This window comes from Anser brachyrhynchus (genome assembly GCF_964034855.1).
Source record: "Anser brachyrhynchus genome assembly, chromosome: 5".
In the NCBI taxonomy this organism is placed as follows: Eukaryota; Metazoa; Chordata; class Aves; order Anseriformes; family Anatidae; genus Anser; species Anser brachyrhynchus.
Genome location: NC_137699.1, coordinates 35533511 through 35552203, shown reverse-complemented (window position 1 = coordinate 35552203; position 18693 = coordinate 35533511). Strand labels below are relative to the sequence as shown.

The window sequence follows — 18693 nt, the reverse complement described above, 5'->3', positions numbered from 1 at the left end:
TGACCTGTTGATTTGCTCCCTGCTCCTGTCCGGGGTCTCAGTGACCATCAGGTGGGGGAAGGAACCTGATTCTTATCTGGGAATCAAAGTCAGCCTGGGAAAAACTTTAGCGGTGGGGTGAAAGAAAGAAGCCTGATGGCAGCCCAGTTTTCCTGGGTGGGGCTTGGGCAGGATGCTGTTGGGAGAGGGAGGATGGACGTAGCTGGATGGAGCTCCCTGCTCCGTCTTGGGACTGACCTCCAAAGTCTGACCTTCACAGCTGTGACCTTCAGCAGTTTCCATCTTTCCTTAGCCACAGCACCGAAAACTAGCCCCTCACCCATGCTATTGCTGCAGAACAGTGGGAGAAAAATCCAGAATTCCTCTGAATACATGTATTCATCCCTTGGCTGGCAGACAGCCACGACCGTGGGCTTGCTCGGGTGTGCTGGCCCCATCCGGGGGGGGGGGGGGGCGGGCGGGGGGGATGGGGGTAGGACAGCTCTGAGCAAGCCTTTCTATGCAGGATGTACTTGGGGTGTCCTTCCCCGATCCTATCCAGCTTCTGCAGGTGGCAGTGAGGGCGAGGACAGAGCTCGGGTTTTGGTGGTGGGCATTTCCCTGCAGGGTGCTAGGAACCTCCCCAGAAGGTCCCTGCTGAATTATCCCCCATCTGCCTGCAGTGGCTTCTTGCATTTCAGCTGCAAAGCAACAGTTTTTAGGCTGATGCCTGCAGATCTGCAGGCCGTGAGATTCGGACCTCGCTCTGCTCACGCAGATCTGCATTCGCACGTTTGTGATCTCTTCACTGGCCATAGCTGAGATGCAAAGGGGGTGATGGCAGGAGAACCTGGTGCAGTCCCGCACCCATCAGAAGGATTCGTCAGGGTGCCCATAAGATTAAGAGAGCTGTCAAATCTGCTGCTGCTTACTGCAGTGCCTGGGGATATTTTACTGTGTCAGAGGCGGCCCTTTCTTTTCTTTCTTTTTTTTTCTTTCTTTTTTTTTTTTTTTTTATTTTCTGCTTCTCTGTTGCATTTGAGCAAGAAATAGCACTTGCTGACTGTCAGGATGGGGCCTTAACAGCAGTACTGGGAGGGTAACGTGCACCACTGGCACATTGCATACCACACACACACAACCAAATAAAATCCAGAAAGGCAGAACTGCAAAGCTTGGAGGAGTTGAATGCGCTTGGATGATTTATTAGGAAATCTGACTTTTTGCATTCGGGTGCTAGCTCCTGGATCCTTGAGGGGGGCAGCACCCTGATTTAGAAACACCTGTCCTCTTGGCTAAGGCAGCTTCTCAAGTGCTGGAAGGTTCAAGGTGAAAAACTGGGCTTTGTGGTGGGGACAGCAAGGTGTCCGCTCTTCTCTGAGAGGTGGCAAGGAGGCAGAAAACATTTGCTGACAAGGTTATTCCTGAGATGGCATCGCAAAGCCAGTGTAACGCAGAGAACGGAGACTTGCCCCGTGGTCCCTGCCTGGTTGTCGGGGGGATGCAATGGGGAATTGCTCAGCTATTCCCTGGGGAGACCTGAGGTTTTTGGGGGCGGCAGTAACCTCCATCATGGAGAAAGCAGCTCCCTGAGCGTGAGGCTGAGCAGAGCAAAAAGTGGTGCAGACCTCCAGGTGATGGAGGTGGGGGTGCAGAGCTGTGAAGCTGGGGTTGAAAGATCAGTAAGTGGCTTCCCGGTAGCAGTGCTGCAATGGGAGGCTGCTGGGTCAGCTTTGGGTTGGGCTTTCATGCTCTGGTGTCCTCCCTGCAGATCTCACAGGAGGTGATGGCTTGTTCCTGGCAAGGGACGTGCACCTTTCAGTGCAGCAACTTTTCCCCGGTGCCACTGAGCTGCTGGCATTGACTTGCTTGGCTCCAAGAGGGCTGGAAAAGCACGATAAAAAAACAAAATGAGCATGCTTGCAGAACACCAAGTGTGGCAGAAAGCTGAGGCATGGGGAGCTGCCCAGGGTAGGATACAGGTGTGCTACAGCAGTGTGGGATGCAGGCTTTGGTCGCACAGACTGAGGGCACGGGTTTCAGCAGGGTTTCAGCCCAGAAGTGTGTCCGTCAGGCTCAGGCTGGCTGGATGATGGCTGAGGTCCACACTGCTGGCTGAGCATCTTCTGCTGCATCTCCTGAGTTGTTCCTCTTGAAACTGCTCCCAGGGCTTCAATCCCGTGTCCTGCCAAATAATGCTGTGGAAGGAAACCATCCTGGCTGGAAAGCTCTTCCTCTGTTTCCCCCAGACTTCTGTCCTGGGGTGAGCGGTGCTCAGCCTTGCATCAGGGAAAGGCTTGGGTTCTGATACCTTGTGGTTTCTTACCATTCAAATGGTAAGAACTATGTTTTTTTCCACTAGAAAAATGGAGATATGAAAAGAAAAGCAACTTTTAACTCTGCTTCCAAGGCGGGGACAAGCCCCAGGTTAAAGCTAGGGCAGAACACAGCCAAGCGAGATGCTCTGAAACTCTTCTGGTTATCTTGGTCCCTCTCTGGGGGTCTGTGCGCTGTGCCATGACCCTGAAAGTCCAGGCTCTGCAGCCCAAGGCCTATTTCCAACCTAGTCACAGCAAAGTATTGTCAGATTTTTATTCTAGAAATGGTTTTGCTGTAAACTGTGGCTGAGAGCACAGCTATTTCAGCTGCACGTGAGGGCTGGTGGCACCTGAGTAGGTGACCAGGAAGGTGACAGCTCTGCCATGTGTGACTTCTCCTGCCCATGGCAGGTTGGGTGCACAATGGGTCTAATGCAATAAAGAGTCCAAGACAAAATCTTTTATTCCTTGGGGCTGTTTTGGTGCTGCTTTCCCTGTTCCCACCATGTCCTGGGGCAGCTGCAAGCCAGGCCACAAGAAGAGGGTTTTGTCTTGCTTTTGTGTGTGTACCAGCGCAGGGCACTGGGCAGTGAGTGGTTAGGACAATCCGTGGTTAGGACAATAGTGGTTAGGACAATCCGTGCCCCTTTGGGACCAGGGATGGAGGAGGGAGGGAGTGCATTCGGTCAGGGTCTATTTTTTTTTGGCATCAGCCTGTGCATTTTTAATAGAGTGATGGGCAGGAAGCTGAACTGACCTAAGTGCTCTCTAGCCCATGATGCCACAGAGAAATGGTTGGGTTTGTGGCTGTGAGGTGCCCTGGGTCGGAATCATGTGGGTGGTGTGGCAGGAGATATGTGGTGAGCCCCCTGTACTCCCAGAGAAAGGCAGGGTGGGACAGCAGCCAGCCTCCCTTTCCTCTTGGCACTGCGGGTTGAAGGGCAGGGTTTATACCTCTTTATTTTTATTTTTATTTTTATTTTTATTTTCACACAGGGTAAGAGAAGAGAACTGTGATTTGGATATATATATTTTTTAATTTAAAAAAAATTAAAGCCCTTGGAGGTAGCATGTTGTGTCTCTTTTCAGTGCATACCTCCATCTCCAAGAATAAAATGTCTGCCACGTCTGTTCTGGCGAGAACTTTGGGATCAGGGCAAGTGTGGCTTGCAGGAGTGATGCTCAGTTCAGATGTCATCTCCCGTGGAGGCTGGGGACCATCCAGCAGCACCCGGGCTGGTGCTGGCGGGAGTGCGTCAGGGCTGGCCACTGCATCTGGAAGCTGCGTGGGGATCCGAAATGCTGCGTCACCCACGTGGGAAGCGTGGCCAGGCTGTGTCGGCATCCTCTGAGAGGATGTTGGTGTGCGGGCTGCAAGCTGGGGCTCTGCCCGGTCTCTCTGCAGTTGCTCAGTTGCTCAGGTCTGCATCGTGGTCCCTTTGCAGATGCTGGACAAGGACAGTTTTGTGGGGCTGTGCAAGCCCCTCCTGTTCCCATACCCTGCCTTGGTGCTGGGTATAATGCAGTTTCTGAGCACCAGGGTGTCCTCCCAGGCTAGGGGAGAGGCGATGTGCCCTGGTGGCACAGATCCAGCAAGGCTCAAGGGCCATCGGATTTTGGGTCTCGGTGCAGCCGCAGGACTGACGCAGCCGTGGAGCAGAGGCTTTGCTTTGATTTGAAGCTGCTGCTGCCTGTTAAAATACTTTCAGCTCTCTGACGCTCTCCACGTCAAGATTGAAAGGGCTTATTTGAAAGAGAAATGTTTAATCTGGGGATGAGGGGAGGGTTGCGGGGAGTAGCAAACGGCGGGTTGGGAAAAGGACTCATAAATATTTCATCAGAGTGAAGTGGGTCAGCGGCGTTTGCTGTAACTTGGCGCTGCTGTCTCCGAGGCTTTGCTTTGGGAGGGCTGGCAAGCACAGCTGTCTCCCTGCACAGCTTGGTCGTGATGCACCGGGGCTGTTAAAAAGCATCTATGGGAAGCGATTCCTGCTACGGTTGCATCTGCGCTGTGTTTTTATCACATTTGCTGTGCATTGCGTCAGCGGTGGGGGTCCAAAATAGAGATAAAAACCTCCCTGGGGAGATGCCAGCCAAACAACACAAACTCCTTACGTAAAGCCCTTCCAATATTTATGGCAATACTGAGAGGTACTGCATTACCTCATCCATCACCACGGCACCTCTTGGAGATAGGAAAAGGCTTAGTCACGCTACGCTGCCGTCACTTATCTTAGATGCTTGAATGGCACCTCGCTGCCCTTAATGTATCTATTGCCACAGCAGCTCAAAAATGGGGAGAAGGACCATTTGCGCTATAGGGTGCTGGAGAGTTGAAGCTGCCCAGAGTCACGGGAGGAGACTGGGATGGGGCAGAGAGCTGCATCCAGCTCCTTCCAGCCCTGCAGAATCCCCCTAGCACAGCAGGGAAACAGGCACATGTCCCCAGGGCGCTTCCTAAGGCTCCCCAGGCTGCATTACTCAGGGGTTAGAGAAGAAGGTCAGTATCCCAAGTGTGGTCCCCTTGGAGCCACCAGCAGCTCTTCACTTCCATGGGGAAAAACCTTGCCTATCTTTGGACTCTCTTCCCTAATGTCACACTGAGTCCTTCTGCGGACTTGCTGATCCAGCACGAATCATCAGGACAGCCTTGACGACTGCTGTTGGCTTTAACCTGATGGATGGGCAGAGCAGAGGGGAAGGGCCTCCTTCCACCATGCTACAGAAATATCTCTACCACTTTTGGTGGTGGTGCAGTGGTGTTTACAGGGAGCCGAGGTCTATGTGTACACAAGTTAGCAGGCAACATGGGAAAGGAGGCCTCCTTGCTTCCTGCTGAGCACAGCTGCTGCATGAGCTCAGCCTCCCACAGACCAATTATTCCTTCCTAGTTTGCTCCTTCCCAATTTGTTCCTTCCCCATCACACCAGCCGTCCGGCTTGATTGCAGGCTGAGGACAAGCTGCCTTGGTGGAAGAGGTGAGCGGGTTCCTAGGATGTCTCGGGGAGAGGCATGAGACAGAAGTCTATTGAACGGCTCGGGTGACCAGCAGGAAAAACGTGAAGATGTGACTGATGCTTCTCCTTGGGTGTCCAGAGGTGGTGGGATGCGCTGGTGGCTGATACAAACTCTTGGCTGAGCCAATGTCTGCAGAGGATAGCAGAGGTGCTGTGTTTGAGCCAGTGGGTTTTCAAGGTGAATCCCATGGGGAGAAAGGTAATGCTAGCCTAGCTGTGAGTCAGCAAGCTGATTCTAATTTATACCTTAAAATATGTGAAGTGGTTCCAGCCCTGTCCTTAGTAGCTGTGGAGGGACAAATCCTCCTGATTTTTATTTTTTTTTTGAGGTGGGATTTTGATGCTTTCCTATGTGACGTTCACTGGAGATAGACAGGACTTCACTCCCTCCTGCAGGCTGGTCGCTTTGGCCTATGCTCCCTCTTTTTCTGAACTCACCTCCAAGCCACTTTGGTTCATGGGGAGATTTGGCAATGGACAGTTTTTGGGAGAAGAAAGGGAGGTGAGAATGGTCTTGAGCTTCAGGACCTGAGGACTAGCACCCCAAACCCCATTCCCATGGCTCTCTGAAATAACCCCTTTCTCCAGGGCAATGTTCTTGACTGCAGCCTATTTGTTCTGCTGCTAGAAGATGACAAGTGGCAATGAACCAGCATTGCCCTGTGGCCAGTAACATCATCTGTCTCCGTGGAAGACTTGTCAGGATAGGCTACCTTTTATCTGGCACTTTCATCAGCACATCATGAGCTGATCTTAGCCAGGTGCTCCAGCTGATTTTCCTTGGGCCACCTCAGCGAAGACCGCTTTGGTGATGGTAATGCTCAACACGGCCATGCTTTCTTCCATTGAGGGTCTGTACTGGGTTTACGTGGCAAGGTTTTGGTAGCAGGGGGCCATAGGGGTGGCTTCTGTGAGAAGGATCTAGAAGCTGCCGCATGTTAGATAACAGCCCCACTGCTGACCGGAGCTGAGCCAATAAGTGATGTTGTTTTGCACCTCTGTGAGAGCATATTTAAGACAGGGAAAAAAAAACACTGCGCCACACAGCAGCTGGGAGAGTGACAGGAGTGAGGAACAGCCTTGCAGGTGCCAAGGTCAGTGAAGAAGGAAGGGGAGAGGTGCTCCAGGCACTGGAGCAGAAGTCTCCTGCGGCCTGTGGTGAGGACCATGGTGAAGCAGGCTGTCCCCCTGCAGCCCATGGAGTACCACGGTGGAGCAGGGTTCCACCCTGCAGTCCATGGAGGAGACCACGGTGGAGCAGGTGGACCTGCACCGATGGAGGCTGCAGCCTGTGGAAGACCCCTGCCGGAGCAGATTCCGGGCCAGACCTGCAGCCCGTGGAGAGGAGCCCACGCAGGAGCAGGTGACCTGGCAGGAGCTGCTGCCCGTGGGGGATCCAGGTTGGAGCAGTTTGCTCCTGGGGGATGGACCCCGTGGTACGGACCCATATCTGGAGCAGTTTTTGAAGAGCTGCTGCCTGTGGGCAGCCCACGCCGGATCAGATCGGCAAGGACTGCATCCCGTGGGAGGGACCCCACAGCACAGGGGACGAGAGTGACCGAGAAGGAGTGGCAGCAAAGAAGCGCTATAGACTGACCATAACCCCTATTCCCCTGTTCCCCTGTGCTGCTCGGGGGGAGGAGGTGGAAGAGGGTGGATGGGGGGGAAGGTGCTTTTGGTTTATTTCCTTTGTTTCTCACTTCTCTAGCTTGTTAGTAATAGGCAATAAATCTTACTATCTCCCTATGCCGAGTCTGTTTTGCCCGTCACGATAATTACTGTGCGATCTCCTCGTCCTTATCTCAACCCTTGAGCCCTTTTCATCGTATTTTCTCCCCGTTCCTCTTTGAGGAGGGGGAGTGAGAGAGCGGTGGAGCTCGGCCGCCCACCCGAGTAAAACCACCACAGGGTCTTGCACAGGTGAGCTCAGCCTCTGATATGACATTGAATCAATTTCCACGAGGCAGTGAAGGAGAGAGGTTGGGAAGTGCAGAGGTCACACAAAGCCAGTGTCAGCACTTGATCCCCCCAGAAACACCACCATTTTCTAACAGCTTGGTCCCTCAGCTCTTTCATCTCATAGGTGCCTTACCTTTTGTACTCAGAGCAATGCTGCTTTTTGTTTTGGATTTTTTTTTCCCCTTTTGGGGAAGTTATATTTTCAAGTGCCTCTTTGAAGTGGCCAAATTCTGACTTCCCTGTTTATGTGCACGGTCTGCCACAGGAACAAAATCTGCAGACTTCAGGCTAAAATTACCTGCTCTTCACCTACCAGCTGGTGCGTGAACCCGTGATGGTAATTCAGTCCTGTGAGCTGCTTTTGGCAGGTGCAAATTGCACTCGCCAAAGGGAGGATCTGTTTGAGAAGAGGGCCATTTTCTGCTCCTTAGAAATCTGATTTGATCTGAAATGGCCAAATGCAGGTATGGCAGCTGGAAAAAAAAAAAAAAACTGCCAACGGTGTCTGGGAAGCTCTTGAAACTAATTGGTGTTCGGCATCTATCTCACACACCGAAAATGTTTTTCCGTGCAGGTCTAAGAGCAATTCACTGAAGGATATGATGAGGTCTCTGAGTGCTGTGCTCTCATGTTCAGAGCTGTCCCTTAGCTTCGGGAATGAGGGACCCGCGCAGCAGGTCTCCGCAGCACTGCTGGCTGCTCTCGGCTCACTTCCAGCTATATCGTGTCAGAGGGAACCGTGGGCAGCCTCGGCTGCACATCTCATCTCCTCGCGGAAGACCTCTGTCCCTTGCCGGCTAGCGCTGAGCAAACCGCTTGCCATGCCTGGCCCAAGCAGTGTGGAGCTGCTGCTTGGTCCTTGCCGTGGTTCTGCTGCTCCAGGCGAAGGGGTTTGGTGGCTGACAGTGGAGATGGGGCAGGGAGAAGCATTAATACTTGTCTAGCCCTAGGGACCCAATTAATCGATCACCCAAAAGCCAACACAGGTCATGCTACTTAACTAGGAGTAGAGAGAATGGGGCTTTGGTACTTATCACCCTCTTCTTTGTCCCAAAAAGGCAAACCTTCAGGCATTTCTTTTCCAGACAGGTCAGGATGACAACGAGCTGGATGGGAGGTTAAGGAAGAAGATTTGAGGATTTTTAAGGTCTTTTCTGCCAAGCGTGGCTCTCTTGGCATGGCATTGCTGGAGGTCAGGCATGGCCAGTAGCTATTTCTGAGGCTAATGTTTTCAACCAGAGCACACCTGGAGTTTGTGGGTCAGCCCTTTTGGTCGCAAGTATAAATTCAGATGCATGACCCCACTGTGTCAGCTGAATTGTTACCTGCTGACAGGCTACAACAGTCTGAGTCAGTGTGGCATTTGGCGACCCAGTGGAAATGGTTTGCTTTTTCATGAAGTGTGGGTGGGAAACTCCACGCGTGAACCTGTGCTCAGCACTGCTGTGACCCCACGCACGTCTGTGGGGTGCAGCTTCCCACCACACCCTGCAGCAACTGCTCCTCCTCGCAAAACTGCTGGGGAAGGCTCAGGAATGAGGCCAGTCTCCACAGAGGGAACAGAACCTATTGGTGATACCTCGCAGCGAAGCTAGCAGTGACTCATCTGCTCCATTTGGTGCAGAACTGATGCAGCATTTCATCTACGCACACAGGAGGCAGATGAATAGATGCATTTGCTAATTTGATGGGGAGGCAAAAAGGTGCACTTCAAGGAGCCAGGGAAAGCTCTGCCTTCCCCTGTTGCTTTGGATGGGACCAGCTCTTTGCAACTGGTCAGTCTGCACTGACCTGGCCTTAATGCAGGAACCAGAACCAGCCCAGGAGGAGTGTGGTGGCTGTGTGCTGCAGGAATTTGGAAGGTTTGTCTGTTCCTTTTTCTCCTTAATTGCTGGTGTCATGGTCTCTGCTCCCCCTTCCCAGCCTGCGGAGGAGCTCATTGGCTGCCAGCAAGTGGAAAACTCTCTGAAATGGCAAAAATTGTTAAACAAAGAAATAGCACGGGGGGAGGGAGGGAGGGAACAAAGCCTGTTTCTCACAAAGCCCTATTCTCCAGTGCTGCTATCTGTGTGGGAGGCAGGGAGGGAGCTGGAAGGGGGAGGAATGTGTAGACAGGCAGAGGCAGCAAGGGAGGAATAAGTAGATGTGATCGGCTATGGAGAAGAAAGAGCAAAGGTGGAGAGACTGGCCATTAGAGAAAAAATTTGTGTGATGGAATGAATAAGGGAATGGGAGGAGGAGAAAAACCCTCACAGCAGTGCACGCACACAGACTTAATCTTTTTGAAAATGAGGAACGCCCACATCAGGTGGAAAAGAAAGGTTGCTACAGAAGTGTTTGAAAACGAGCACACTCATGCCCTCGAAAGCACAGGACTGGAAAGGGGAAGGAGAGCCAAAAGGAAACGTATGATTCCCAAGGTAGGGAGTCTGGGAGGCAGCTGATAACACCCCAAGGAGGATTAAGAGACTTGCTGAAAGAGGATGAGCTGCTCAGGATGAGTGCCCTGGGTCTGGAGGAGGAGGATGACAGCTACTGGTGGCTGCAAGCCAGCAGGATGCTAACACTGCTAGCAGTGCCACTGCCACCGGGGGCAGAAGGGGTGCTTGAGCTGCTCGATGCTGTTTGACAGCATCATCCTGACCAAGCCAAAGGGTTTGGAAAGGTGCTGGGCAGATTTGTGGCCCAGATTTTAATGCTTTGTGCAGACATAGCTGGAAGTGCCTGCAAGGAAGGGGGAGTGAGGACAAGGTTTCTTTCTTGTTAACTGGGTTTCAAGAAGGCACAGATGATTTCTTTAAAACAGTACCCACTGCATTGCAAGGGGCCAGAGGTGTTTGCTTTGACCTTTCTCTGCCACTTTCCTGGCTGGACAAGCAGATGAGGCAAGGGGTTGTTGACCGGAGAAGACCTGAGAGAAGGTCAGAGAGCCTGATGGATACTGACAGATTTGGGATTAATTTTGCAGGATGTGCAGATTATGCTACATTTGGAGTCTGGCTTGGCAGAAACAAATAAATGCAAAATGTGTTCAACACGTTCACATAGTCCAACAAGGACTGCAGGACAAAGCTTACTGGCGGCTAGTCCCACTGGTGGCAAACCGCTGTCAGAAGGCCTTTCACATGCACACTTAAGAACTGCTGGTATTGATTTTTTATTTTTTTATTTTTTAGTTTAGTTTGGTTTTTAAGGCTTTTAAAACCTTTTCTTATTAGCATAAGGAGCTTGCATTGCTTTTAGTGAAAACTCGCTTAGAAATCAAGAAATTCGTTAGTGAGCTGTTAGTGATGGTGCAGGGCATGGTCACGGGACAGGGACCATGGCACAGGGGATGCTCTGAGCAAAAACAGCTCCAAGGAATCTGGAGTCCAGATCTGGTCAGTCAGAGCATGGGGGGAGGGAATGGGTAATCCAAGGTATCTGCGCTGCACACAGTCCCCATTCCTCAGTGAAGAGGTGAATTTTCTCATTCCACAATTTACACACACACATCCCACCTCTGTACAAAACCATGGGCTGCGTATAGCTTTCCTAGGGAAAGCAGCAAACATTTAATGGGAGCATCCTATGACCGCACAATGTGCGAGCAGCCCAGCTAAATGATTTGAAAGACACTAAGTAGGTAATTTCATATTTATGATACAATGAATCTGACTCTCCCTGCTTTAAACTCAAAGCCTGCTCCCATTGTGGACCTTTCTATTTCTTTGTGGCCTGTGTCATCATTGCACCAGATGTAAATTGAGGATAAATTGCTCCCAGACCTGAGGAGCAGTGCCTTGTGAGTGGCTGTGGAGCCATAGCATGTAGGAATATGGCTCTGGATGTACTGAGCGGAAAGTTATGAATGGTCTTTGGAGGCACTAGGAAAGAAAAGGTAAGGCAGGTGGCATTGACAGAGATATTACAAGTGAGCAAGGAAGGGAAAATATCCTTGCTCCTGTCAAAGTGCGTATGCTTACCCACCAAGACCCAGGCCACAGAGAAGGTCTTAAGCTTGGTGAACACCTGCAGTGGTGTTTGTGTGCTACAACGTGCATATTGATATTATCGATCTCATCCTTAAACTCCAATAAAATCCCTCACTGTTACCTGTGAGTTATTTATTAGAGCCGATACATCTTCAGTGAAGCATGAGGGGAGAGTGGAGGTAGTTTGGAAGGACACCCATAGTAGACATGGCACGTGTAGAGCAGCTACATGGGAATTTGCTGTTTTTTTAACTGAGTGAAGAGCTGGTCTTATTTATTTATTTATTTATTTCCCTTGGATAGAGCTTGGAGCTAGACTGAATGGCAAATTCAAGGGAAGACTAGCAAATACCCTGCTTAAGCCCTGGGTACGGATTATTTGTCTTTTTTCAATTATTTACTTCAAAGCTGGCCAGCTTGGATCATCTAATGTCTTTTGGAGACTTCAGGCCCCATCTCACTGAATAACTGCTCAGCTAAAACTCATCTGCCCTAAGGGAGGTGTGTAAGGAGGGTCAGTGAAAAGCCTTCTGGAAGTGCACGTCCTATCTCCATGCTACAGGGAGAGCTGAGATCTCTCTCCGGGTCTAACTACCAACCTTTCTGATGGCTGAGAGACATCCCAACCTTTATATGAACGGACTGAGTTTTCAGCAGGGCTACGATAGTGTGGATGTGTTCAGCATGGCTTGAGCATGACAGTGCAGACAGATGCCAGGGCTAGCTTGGGTACTGGAAGTGATCTGGCTACCCTTGCCCGGAGCTTAGCACGTGTTATTTAATTTCACTGAGATGCTGATGGACATCTCTTGCATATTGTGTATCCCCATTCTGAGGCTGCAGCTCAGAACTTTGCTCTTCAGTTGGATTTTAATTCAAATTTCAAGTTAAATTTTTGGTGTCATCCAGAACGTCAGCTTTCATAGGCAGGAGGCAGGATGGGGACTTGACTGGGATGTGGTCTGTAAGGGCTTTACCTGAGCAGGAAAATATTCTCTGTTCAGGGGAAGTATATGGCATACTAGTATCAAGGTCACAAGCGTGGTGCAGCACGGGAGCTGTGGACTTGTGTGACTCCAAGGCTGCAGCTCCCCCAGTCAGCTCCAGCTGACCAGCACTGGCGAAGATGCTGGCCATCACACAAGAAACAGTTCCCAGGGAGACCAGGCGAGAGGGCAGTTTCTCGCACCAAGCAGGAAACTGTTGTTTGGTTTTGCTCTGAACCCAAACCTGACATTTCTGAGTAGGTTTCCTCCAGGCCAGCATTTCCGCCTACGTGGAGATTAAAACACAGCATTTGTTAGCTTATTTCTCCAAAGAGGCAGCAGCACAAAGCACTGCTGTCACCCTAGGACCTTCTCTGTCTATCATTAAAGGAGAGATCTGCCCTCTGAGCCATTACGGAAGAAACATCTACCTGTAGGGGTTCTTGAGGAGCCTCTTTATTTCTAAACCCAGACAGCTAATAAGCTCCTATTTCACTTAGCAGGCAGAGCACTCTCAGCAGGCCCCTCCAGCACCGAAGGTCAGCGGGGAGGTAATGAAGCAGGTGACTCAGATCTGACTGCTGCCTCCTGTTTATTCACTGTTTCCCAAACCTGCCGTGGTGCTGTGCTGCTGGAGGCAGCCCGATGGCAAGCTGCCCACGGCCGCCTCTCCTTCTCCCCTGCGTGCAGGGATGTGCCTGTGGGAGCTCCATCTCCCACCTCGTCCTGCCCAGACCGCTGCCTAGCGAGGCTGGCGTGGATGGTGTTTTTGCTGTGTTTTTTCTGTCCCTTTGAAGCCCGCTCTGCCTGCTGAATTATCGGGATGCAGCCGTGCTGTTTACTGCTTTCATCAGCTCCTTGGGGAAAATGGCTTCAGCTAATCACCTGCAGTACAGCTGGCGTCCTGCTCAGCTCTGTAGGCGAGCCCAGCTAACCACTGCAAGGAGGAGACAGGAGTGAGAACTCTCAGTCACCAAAATCCATTTTTTTTTGCAAATCCATGCAGCCGCACTGGAGTCAGTACACCATTTGGCAGCAGCTGGCCCTTACCTTGCCTTACAGTAGCATTGCTGACAGCCTTGTAGCTCTGATACCGGTGATAATTGAGGAGCTAATCCATTTTAATTCTGCAGTCCCTGTCTAAATAGAGAGTATCAGACAAGATCCCATTAACCACTTGTTAAACTTCACGTGAGATACTGCTGCAAAACGAGAAGGGTAGAGTGTGAGTTACAGGTAGGGAGGAGCTATAGATCTGCTTCTCCATGGAACAAGATGTTCTCACCTTACCCAGGAGGAAGGCAGCTGTGGAGAGCAGATGAAAATTAAGATTTATTTGGTTGGAAGTGAATACATCTGGTCACTGACAAAGGGCACTGTATACGTGGCTAGGATTGGGTTGTCTCACGTGGAGCATAGCCGTGGCAGCACTAGGTGATGGCTGGTGTGAATGTTTGGTGTTCTCTCAAGTGCAGGCACTGAAGTAGATGCCTTGACTGCAGCTCACATTTACTAAATGAAGAGCCAACAGTTTTCCAGTTTTTCTGTTCCTCTCCATTGCTTTCAGCTGGGATGTCACTGGCTTGCTCTGTCTTCATTCACCTCTCAGTGCTCTGCTTTCTCTTCCAGGTGCTGTAACATGTCCAGGTAGGACACCACCAGTGTGAACATCATCCCAAGACAGTCACTCCAAGCTGTCCCTCTCAGGTGGCTCCTCTGCTTCAGCCAGCAGCCAGACAAAGGTGAAGACGTGGGATTGTTCCCCTTGTGAGAGGCATCCAGTCGCTGCCCACAGCACTCGTAGGGATGGATTCCAAAGGCAACGTCCGAAGTGGAAACAAACCCGATGCCAAGGCCCCCAGCTCTGGAAAGCCAGAAAAGCCCAGCCCCGTGCCTGCCACGAATGCAGACAAGAAGGAGACCCCCAAAGAGCAGCCTGCTCCTGCCGCTGCCACCAAGAAGGCAGGCGGCGATGCTGCCGTCGTGAACAACCACAGCAACCTGAAACCCAGCCCAGCCGCCACGGAGACACAGGAGGCCACCGGCCAGTCCCCTGACTCTGACCACAAGGGAAACAGCTCCGAGGAGTCACCAGGCAGCATCTTCGACAACATGAAGCCCTTGATCATCATCGGAGGAGTGGCAGTGGCTGCGCTAGCTGTGATTGTGGGAGTGGCGTTCCTAGCCCGGAAAAAATGAAGACCGAGGCAGGGTGGGCTGAGAAACCCAACCTGGCTGTACAGCTCCTTTTGAGACAAATGCATGCAGAAAAATTCTATACATATCTATATATATAGAGCGAGCTAGATAGGTCAACAACAAACACCAACCGCAACTCCAAGAGTCTTGTTCAAGACAACTGTGCCAGTTTGACCCGATGTGGGTAACTCCATGCACTCAGTGTGTTCTTTTCATGTAATATATCTTGGCTTATACCACTGTGTATAGATAACAGCTTCTCCTGATCAGTGTAAACGACGGTGTCCCCTCCCCTCCCTGCTGTCCTCTCTGGGAGACACCCCCACCTCTCTTGCAGTCCCCTGTTCTCAAGTCCAAAGTGTTCTTTGTCCCATCCAGAGTCCCTGCTTTGTGTTCTGGTTTCTGTTTGGTTTGTTTTTAAGTTGGGTTGTGGTGAAGAAGATGTAAGGAGAGATGGAGCCTAGTGAGAAGACCCAGTTCACCCGCCATTGTGTGTAGGGCAAAGTGTGATCTCTAATAGGTCTCGTGTACCTGCTGCTCGTCAACCCACCGTTAAAAACCCAACTCCAAAGTGCCCCAGAGAAACCAGGCCGGCTGTAGCTGGAAGCTGCAGCATGGCAGAGCTGAGTAAGCAGGTCAGGACATCACACAAGTCTTTTCACTGGCTGAGCTGCCAGCTAGGGAGTGAGCGGAGAGACTGTACTGTGACCGACAGTGCAGGTAGCAGTGTATGGAGATACCTGCCAAAGTCCCGTGCCGATTGCAGGCAGACAGCAGCTGCCATCTGCTTGGTTTCTTGCATGTTGGCAGCCTTCAACATCCCGTGGATCACCAGGGTCACAGGGGCAGTGCTCAGAGATAGAGAGGCTTTGTTTTGGATCTAGTATTTCCTAAATTTAGGCTGGGCTTTGCAAGATGCTGTGGCCTCAGCCCAAACTCCCTTGAGGTCAGCTGGACTCTATTTCTTGGGGGGTCTGGATCAGGCTGTTCACCTGGTGTTTTCCCACTGAAGGCTCTGGCCTCTCTGTAGATGAGAAGGTAGGAAAACAGGGAGACACAAGCTGGTTTTAGGGGCAGACAAGAGCTGGGACCCCATAAGAAATAACACTGACCTGCTTCACACCAAGGAAAGGGGTACTGGAAATCCATCTGGTGATCCTAGGGTGAATTCTCACCTCCCTTCTGTGAGTGGCAGGGATCTGTGACTCCTCTACATCTTGGAAATGGAAACAAATTCCCAATACTGGGGAACAGCCTGGTTTCATTGGTGAGTACCTCAGATCTAAAGCCAGACCTCGCAAGAAGGAAGGCAGGTGACCAGAGAGTGTTCGGTGCAGTGACAGATGACCTTCGCCTGACACCAAGAAGTGGGCAGATCTTACTCTGAGAGTTTCCACTAGGCTATTTTTGGCTTCTGTGCTACTGCAAAAAGACTCTTTACCTTGCTCTGTGTTTTTAAATTAGGTCAGAGCTCAGATGAGGTCAGAGATTAGATGAGGTCAGAATCACAGGCTCTCTGGAGCTCAGCAGCAGTTGCAGCCAACGGAGTTTTGCAGTAATGTTTAGAAAAAGGCCATGAGAAGGTGGGGTGAGTTCAGCAGAAATCAAAGAGCCAAAGTGACATGTCTTTGAGCCTGGATGTATAAATTTTGTGTGTACTGGGCCAGAGAAAGGCCTTGGGTACTGTCTTTGCAGTACCTGCTTCTGGCAAAATTACTGGATAGTATGGTGGATGTGTATAACCCAATCTGGCAATTCTTCTCTTGGCTCACATCCTAATTTGCCTCCAAATTTGGCCTGATGAATGCATATGGCTTCCCCAGACAAAAAGCCTTTTTGACACAGCCTGGCCATTCCTATGCTGAGCTTTGTCATCCTCCTCTTTTCTCCAAGGCTCATAAAATATTCCCAAAAGGCACGCAACCTCTGGGAGTATCAGATGCTCTCTTCTGATGAACAACAGGCTGCTTGCAGCTTGAGCTTAATGTCTACCTCTACTTTTACCAGTACAGAGACAGGAGATGGTTACGTTGGGTTCACGGTGGTTTTGGTATGAGTGCTAACAGCCCCAGGGGAAATCCTGTTAGATGAAAGCACTCTTCCTCTGTATTGTGGACATGCCTCCTAGCAGCAGTGTTGGAAGCAGAGGGTCCATGGCTAGGTGCCCCTATAATGCCACTTTTGTCTTCCCCTCGTCCTGTTTTGCAGATGTTTAATGGTTCACTTTTTTTTTCTTTTTTTTTTTTCTTTTTTTTTTTTTTTTTTGTGGGTGGGAGAAGGGAGTGCAAGCAGCAGAGGAGTGTGAGAGGTATTGGGTAAGCAGAGATGTGAGACAGAACATAACTCAGAAGCCGTCCCAGCAACGCTCCCTTGCAGCAACTGCAGGAGGGCTTTGCAAGAGCACACAGTGGGGCTGCTGCATCTCCTGCCTGCACCTAAACTGAGAGCCTGGGGGTGCTGCGGAGCCCCCAGACCCCGTCAGTGCCCTTGGTACATCCTCGTGCCGTGCCGGGGTGAGGCCCCTTTGCACACCAGCTCCCCCTGCTGCTGCTTGCACCCTGACCCGTGCATTCTGCTTTCCCCACGAGGGAGATTTTGGTGCACAAGCCAGAAGCAAACTGCAGTGCAGTGCGGCCAGGAATCTCGTCTACGCGACTGGGAGGACTGTGCTCACCGAGTACAGGGTAACGTATCCAAACGAGTGGGGTTTGGATACAGGGATGGATATTCCTGCGCTCCCCTTCCCTCAGATCTCTGGAGCACAAAGCTTTTGGCTGTAGAGAATTTTGTAGGAAATTTTGCTTATGTTGCCCATGAGGAAGGGAAGCGGGCTATCCCTGTTCTGATTCTTGTTTTGCCAAAGCAGGGCTGGTGATTTTCAGACATCGACTTCTGTTTTGAAGTCCTGTCTTCAAAAAAATATTTCCATCTGCCCTGTCTGCTCCTCCCTTTCAACCCCTGACGTGGGATTTATTTATTTATTTTTAATTATTATATTTTTAGCGGTGTGTGACATTACAGATGCAGCATCTAGCCATCCTGCACTGGCCAGCATAGGTAGATGCAGGGGGAGGAAAAAGAAACACCTGCCTTATTTGAATGCGTTTTTTTTTTGTTTGCTTGTTTTTTCTTTCTAAAGTGTTTTAGTGTTTCTATTTCCTTGGCTTAAAGTTCAGCAAGAGAAGAGGGGAAAAACAGTTCTCAGCCAATGTGGGCCTTAACCATTTCTGTCCACATCCAGCCCCCCTTGCCCTTAGGGCACGTGGATGGATTCGAGGCCAGTAACTTCATCCACAAACACACCACAGAGATGGTGCCGGGACTGCAGCTCATCCTCTGGGTATGTAACCACGTGCTAGCCCTCACTAGGCAGTGAATGTGGTTTGTCTCGTCCATAAGGGAACTTCTGCTTACTGCAATCAATTAACATCGCCTGCTGTCCGGATCCTTTCTCTGGAGCCCACCTCTTTGGTTTGGAAAAACACCTCTGTCTATGTGTGCGTGTGTGTGTGTGTGTCTGTACACCACCCTGCCTTGAATATTCTATGTATGTATGTATACTTGCAGGTTTATATTACTGCAGTCTGGGTAAAGCCACATTCTTTGTAAGGAAAAAAAAAGAAAAAAAAGAAAACACAAAACAAACCTGGAGATGACCCTTCATTTGTTCCTCTGCATTCACACAAAGTGTCCGTGACGTCTTTTCTGTGCCATTCACATCACACCATGCAGCACCCGAATTCCTTTTTCTGTCCTGGTTTCTTCTCAGAGCAAAGAATGTATGGCGAGCGAACTGCCGAATGTACCATGTGCCCATTGTGCTAGGAGCTCAGAGTTACTGTTCCCCTCCCTGGATATTCGCGTGAGCTACTCGCTTAAAAATAAGGCACTTTTAGACAATACTGAACTGTACTGGACTGTGTTGTAGTGCTTTTCACAGTGTGGGTCTAGTGTTGACTTGAGTCAGGTAGATCAAGCGTAGATGCCATACAAGCTCCCAAGCACGCAGCTGGGGCCGTGCACTTCAGTCCTGAATTGCAAACGACATCCTCTTAGCAAACACCTCCTGTTCTGCCTTAACGTGTCAGGCTGTGCAGTGGTTTCGTTTTGAGAAAAAATGTCCAGCGAGAACTAGGCTGAGAAGAGCAAATTAATCTCTCTCAGAATCGAAGTGATATTGAAACCAAATTTGTTGAGAAGCAGAAGGCTTAAATGACTGAACTCGCTGTGCTAAATAAATAGTTGTCTTTTCTCATACTGA

The 18693-nt window shown here is 50.5% G+C and overlaps 2 protein-coding genes across 3 annotated transcripts in view; one reads left to right on the top strand and one right to left on the bottom strand.

Annotated features, from left to right (window-relative positions):
- LOC308196231 (NACHT, LRR and PYD domains-containing protein 12-like) overlaps nt 1-426 on the bottom strand; it is a 13268-nt gene extending 12842 nt beyond the window's left edge. For both annotated transcript variants that reach the window (XM_080594973.1, XM_080594975.1), the window contains exon 1: nt 5-426. The gene's annotated coding sequence lies outside the window, so the exon portion shown is untranslated. The remainder of the gene's footprint in view (nt 1-4) is intronic.
- Nucleotides 1-18693, top strand: part of CEND1 (cell cycle exit and neuronal differentiation 1) — a 19973-nt gene extending 1280 nt beyond the window's left edge. Inside the window, exon 2 of the mRNA XM_080595078.1 lies at nt 13863-18693. Within this exon, the coding sequence (XP_080451204.1) occupies nt 14040-14432 (393 nt within the window). The 5' untranslated portion in view covers nt 13863-14039 and the 3' untranslated portion in view covers nt 14433-18693. The remainder of the gene's footprint in view (nt 1-13862) is intronic.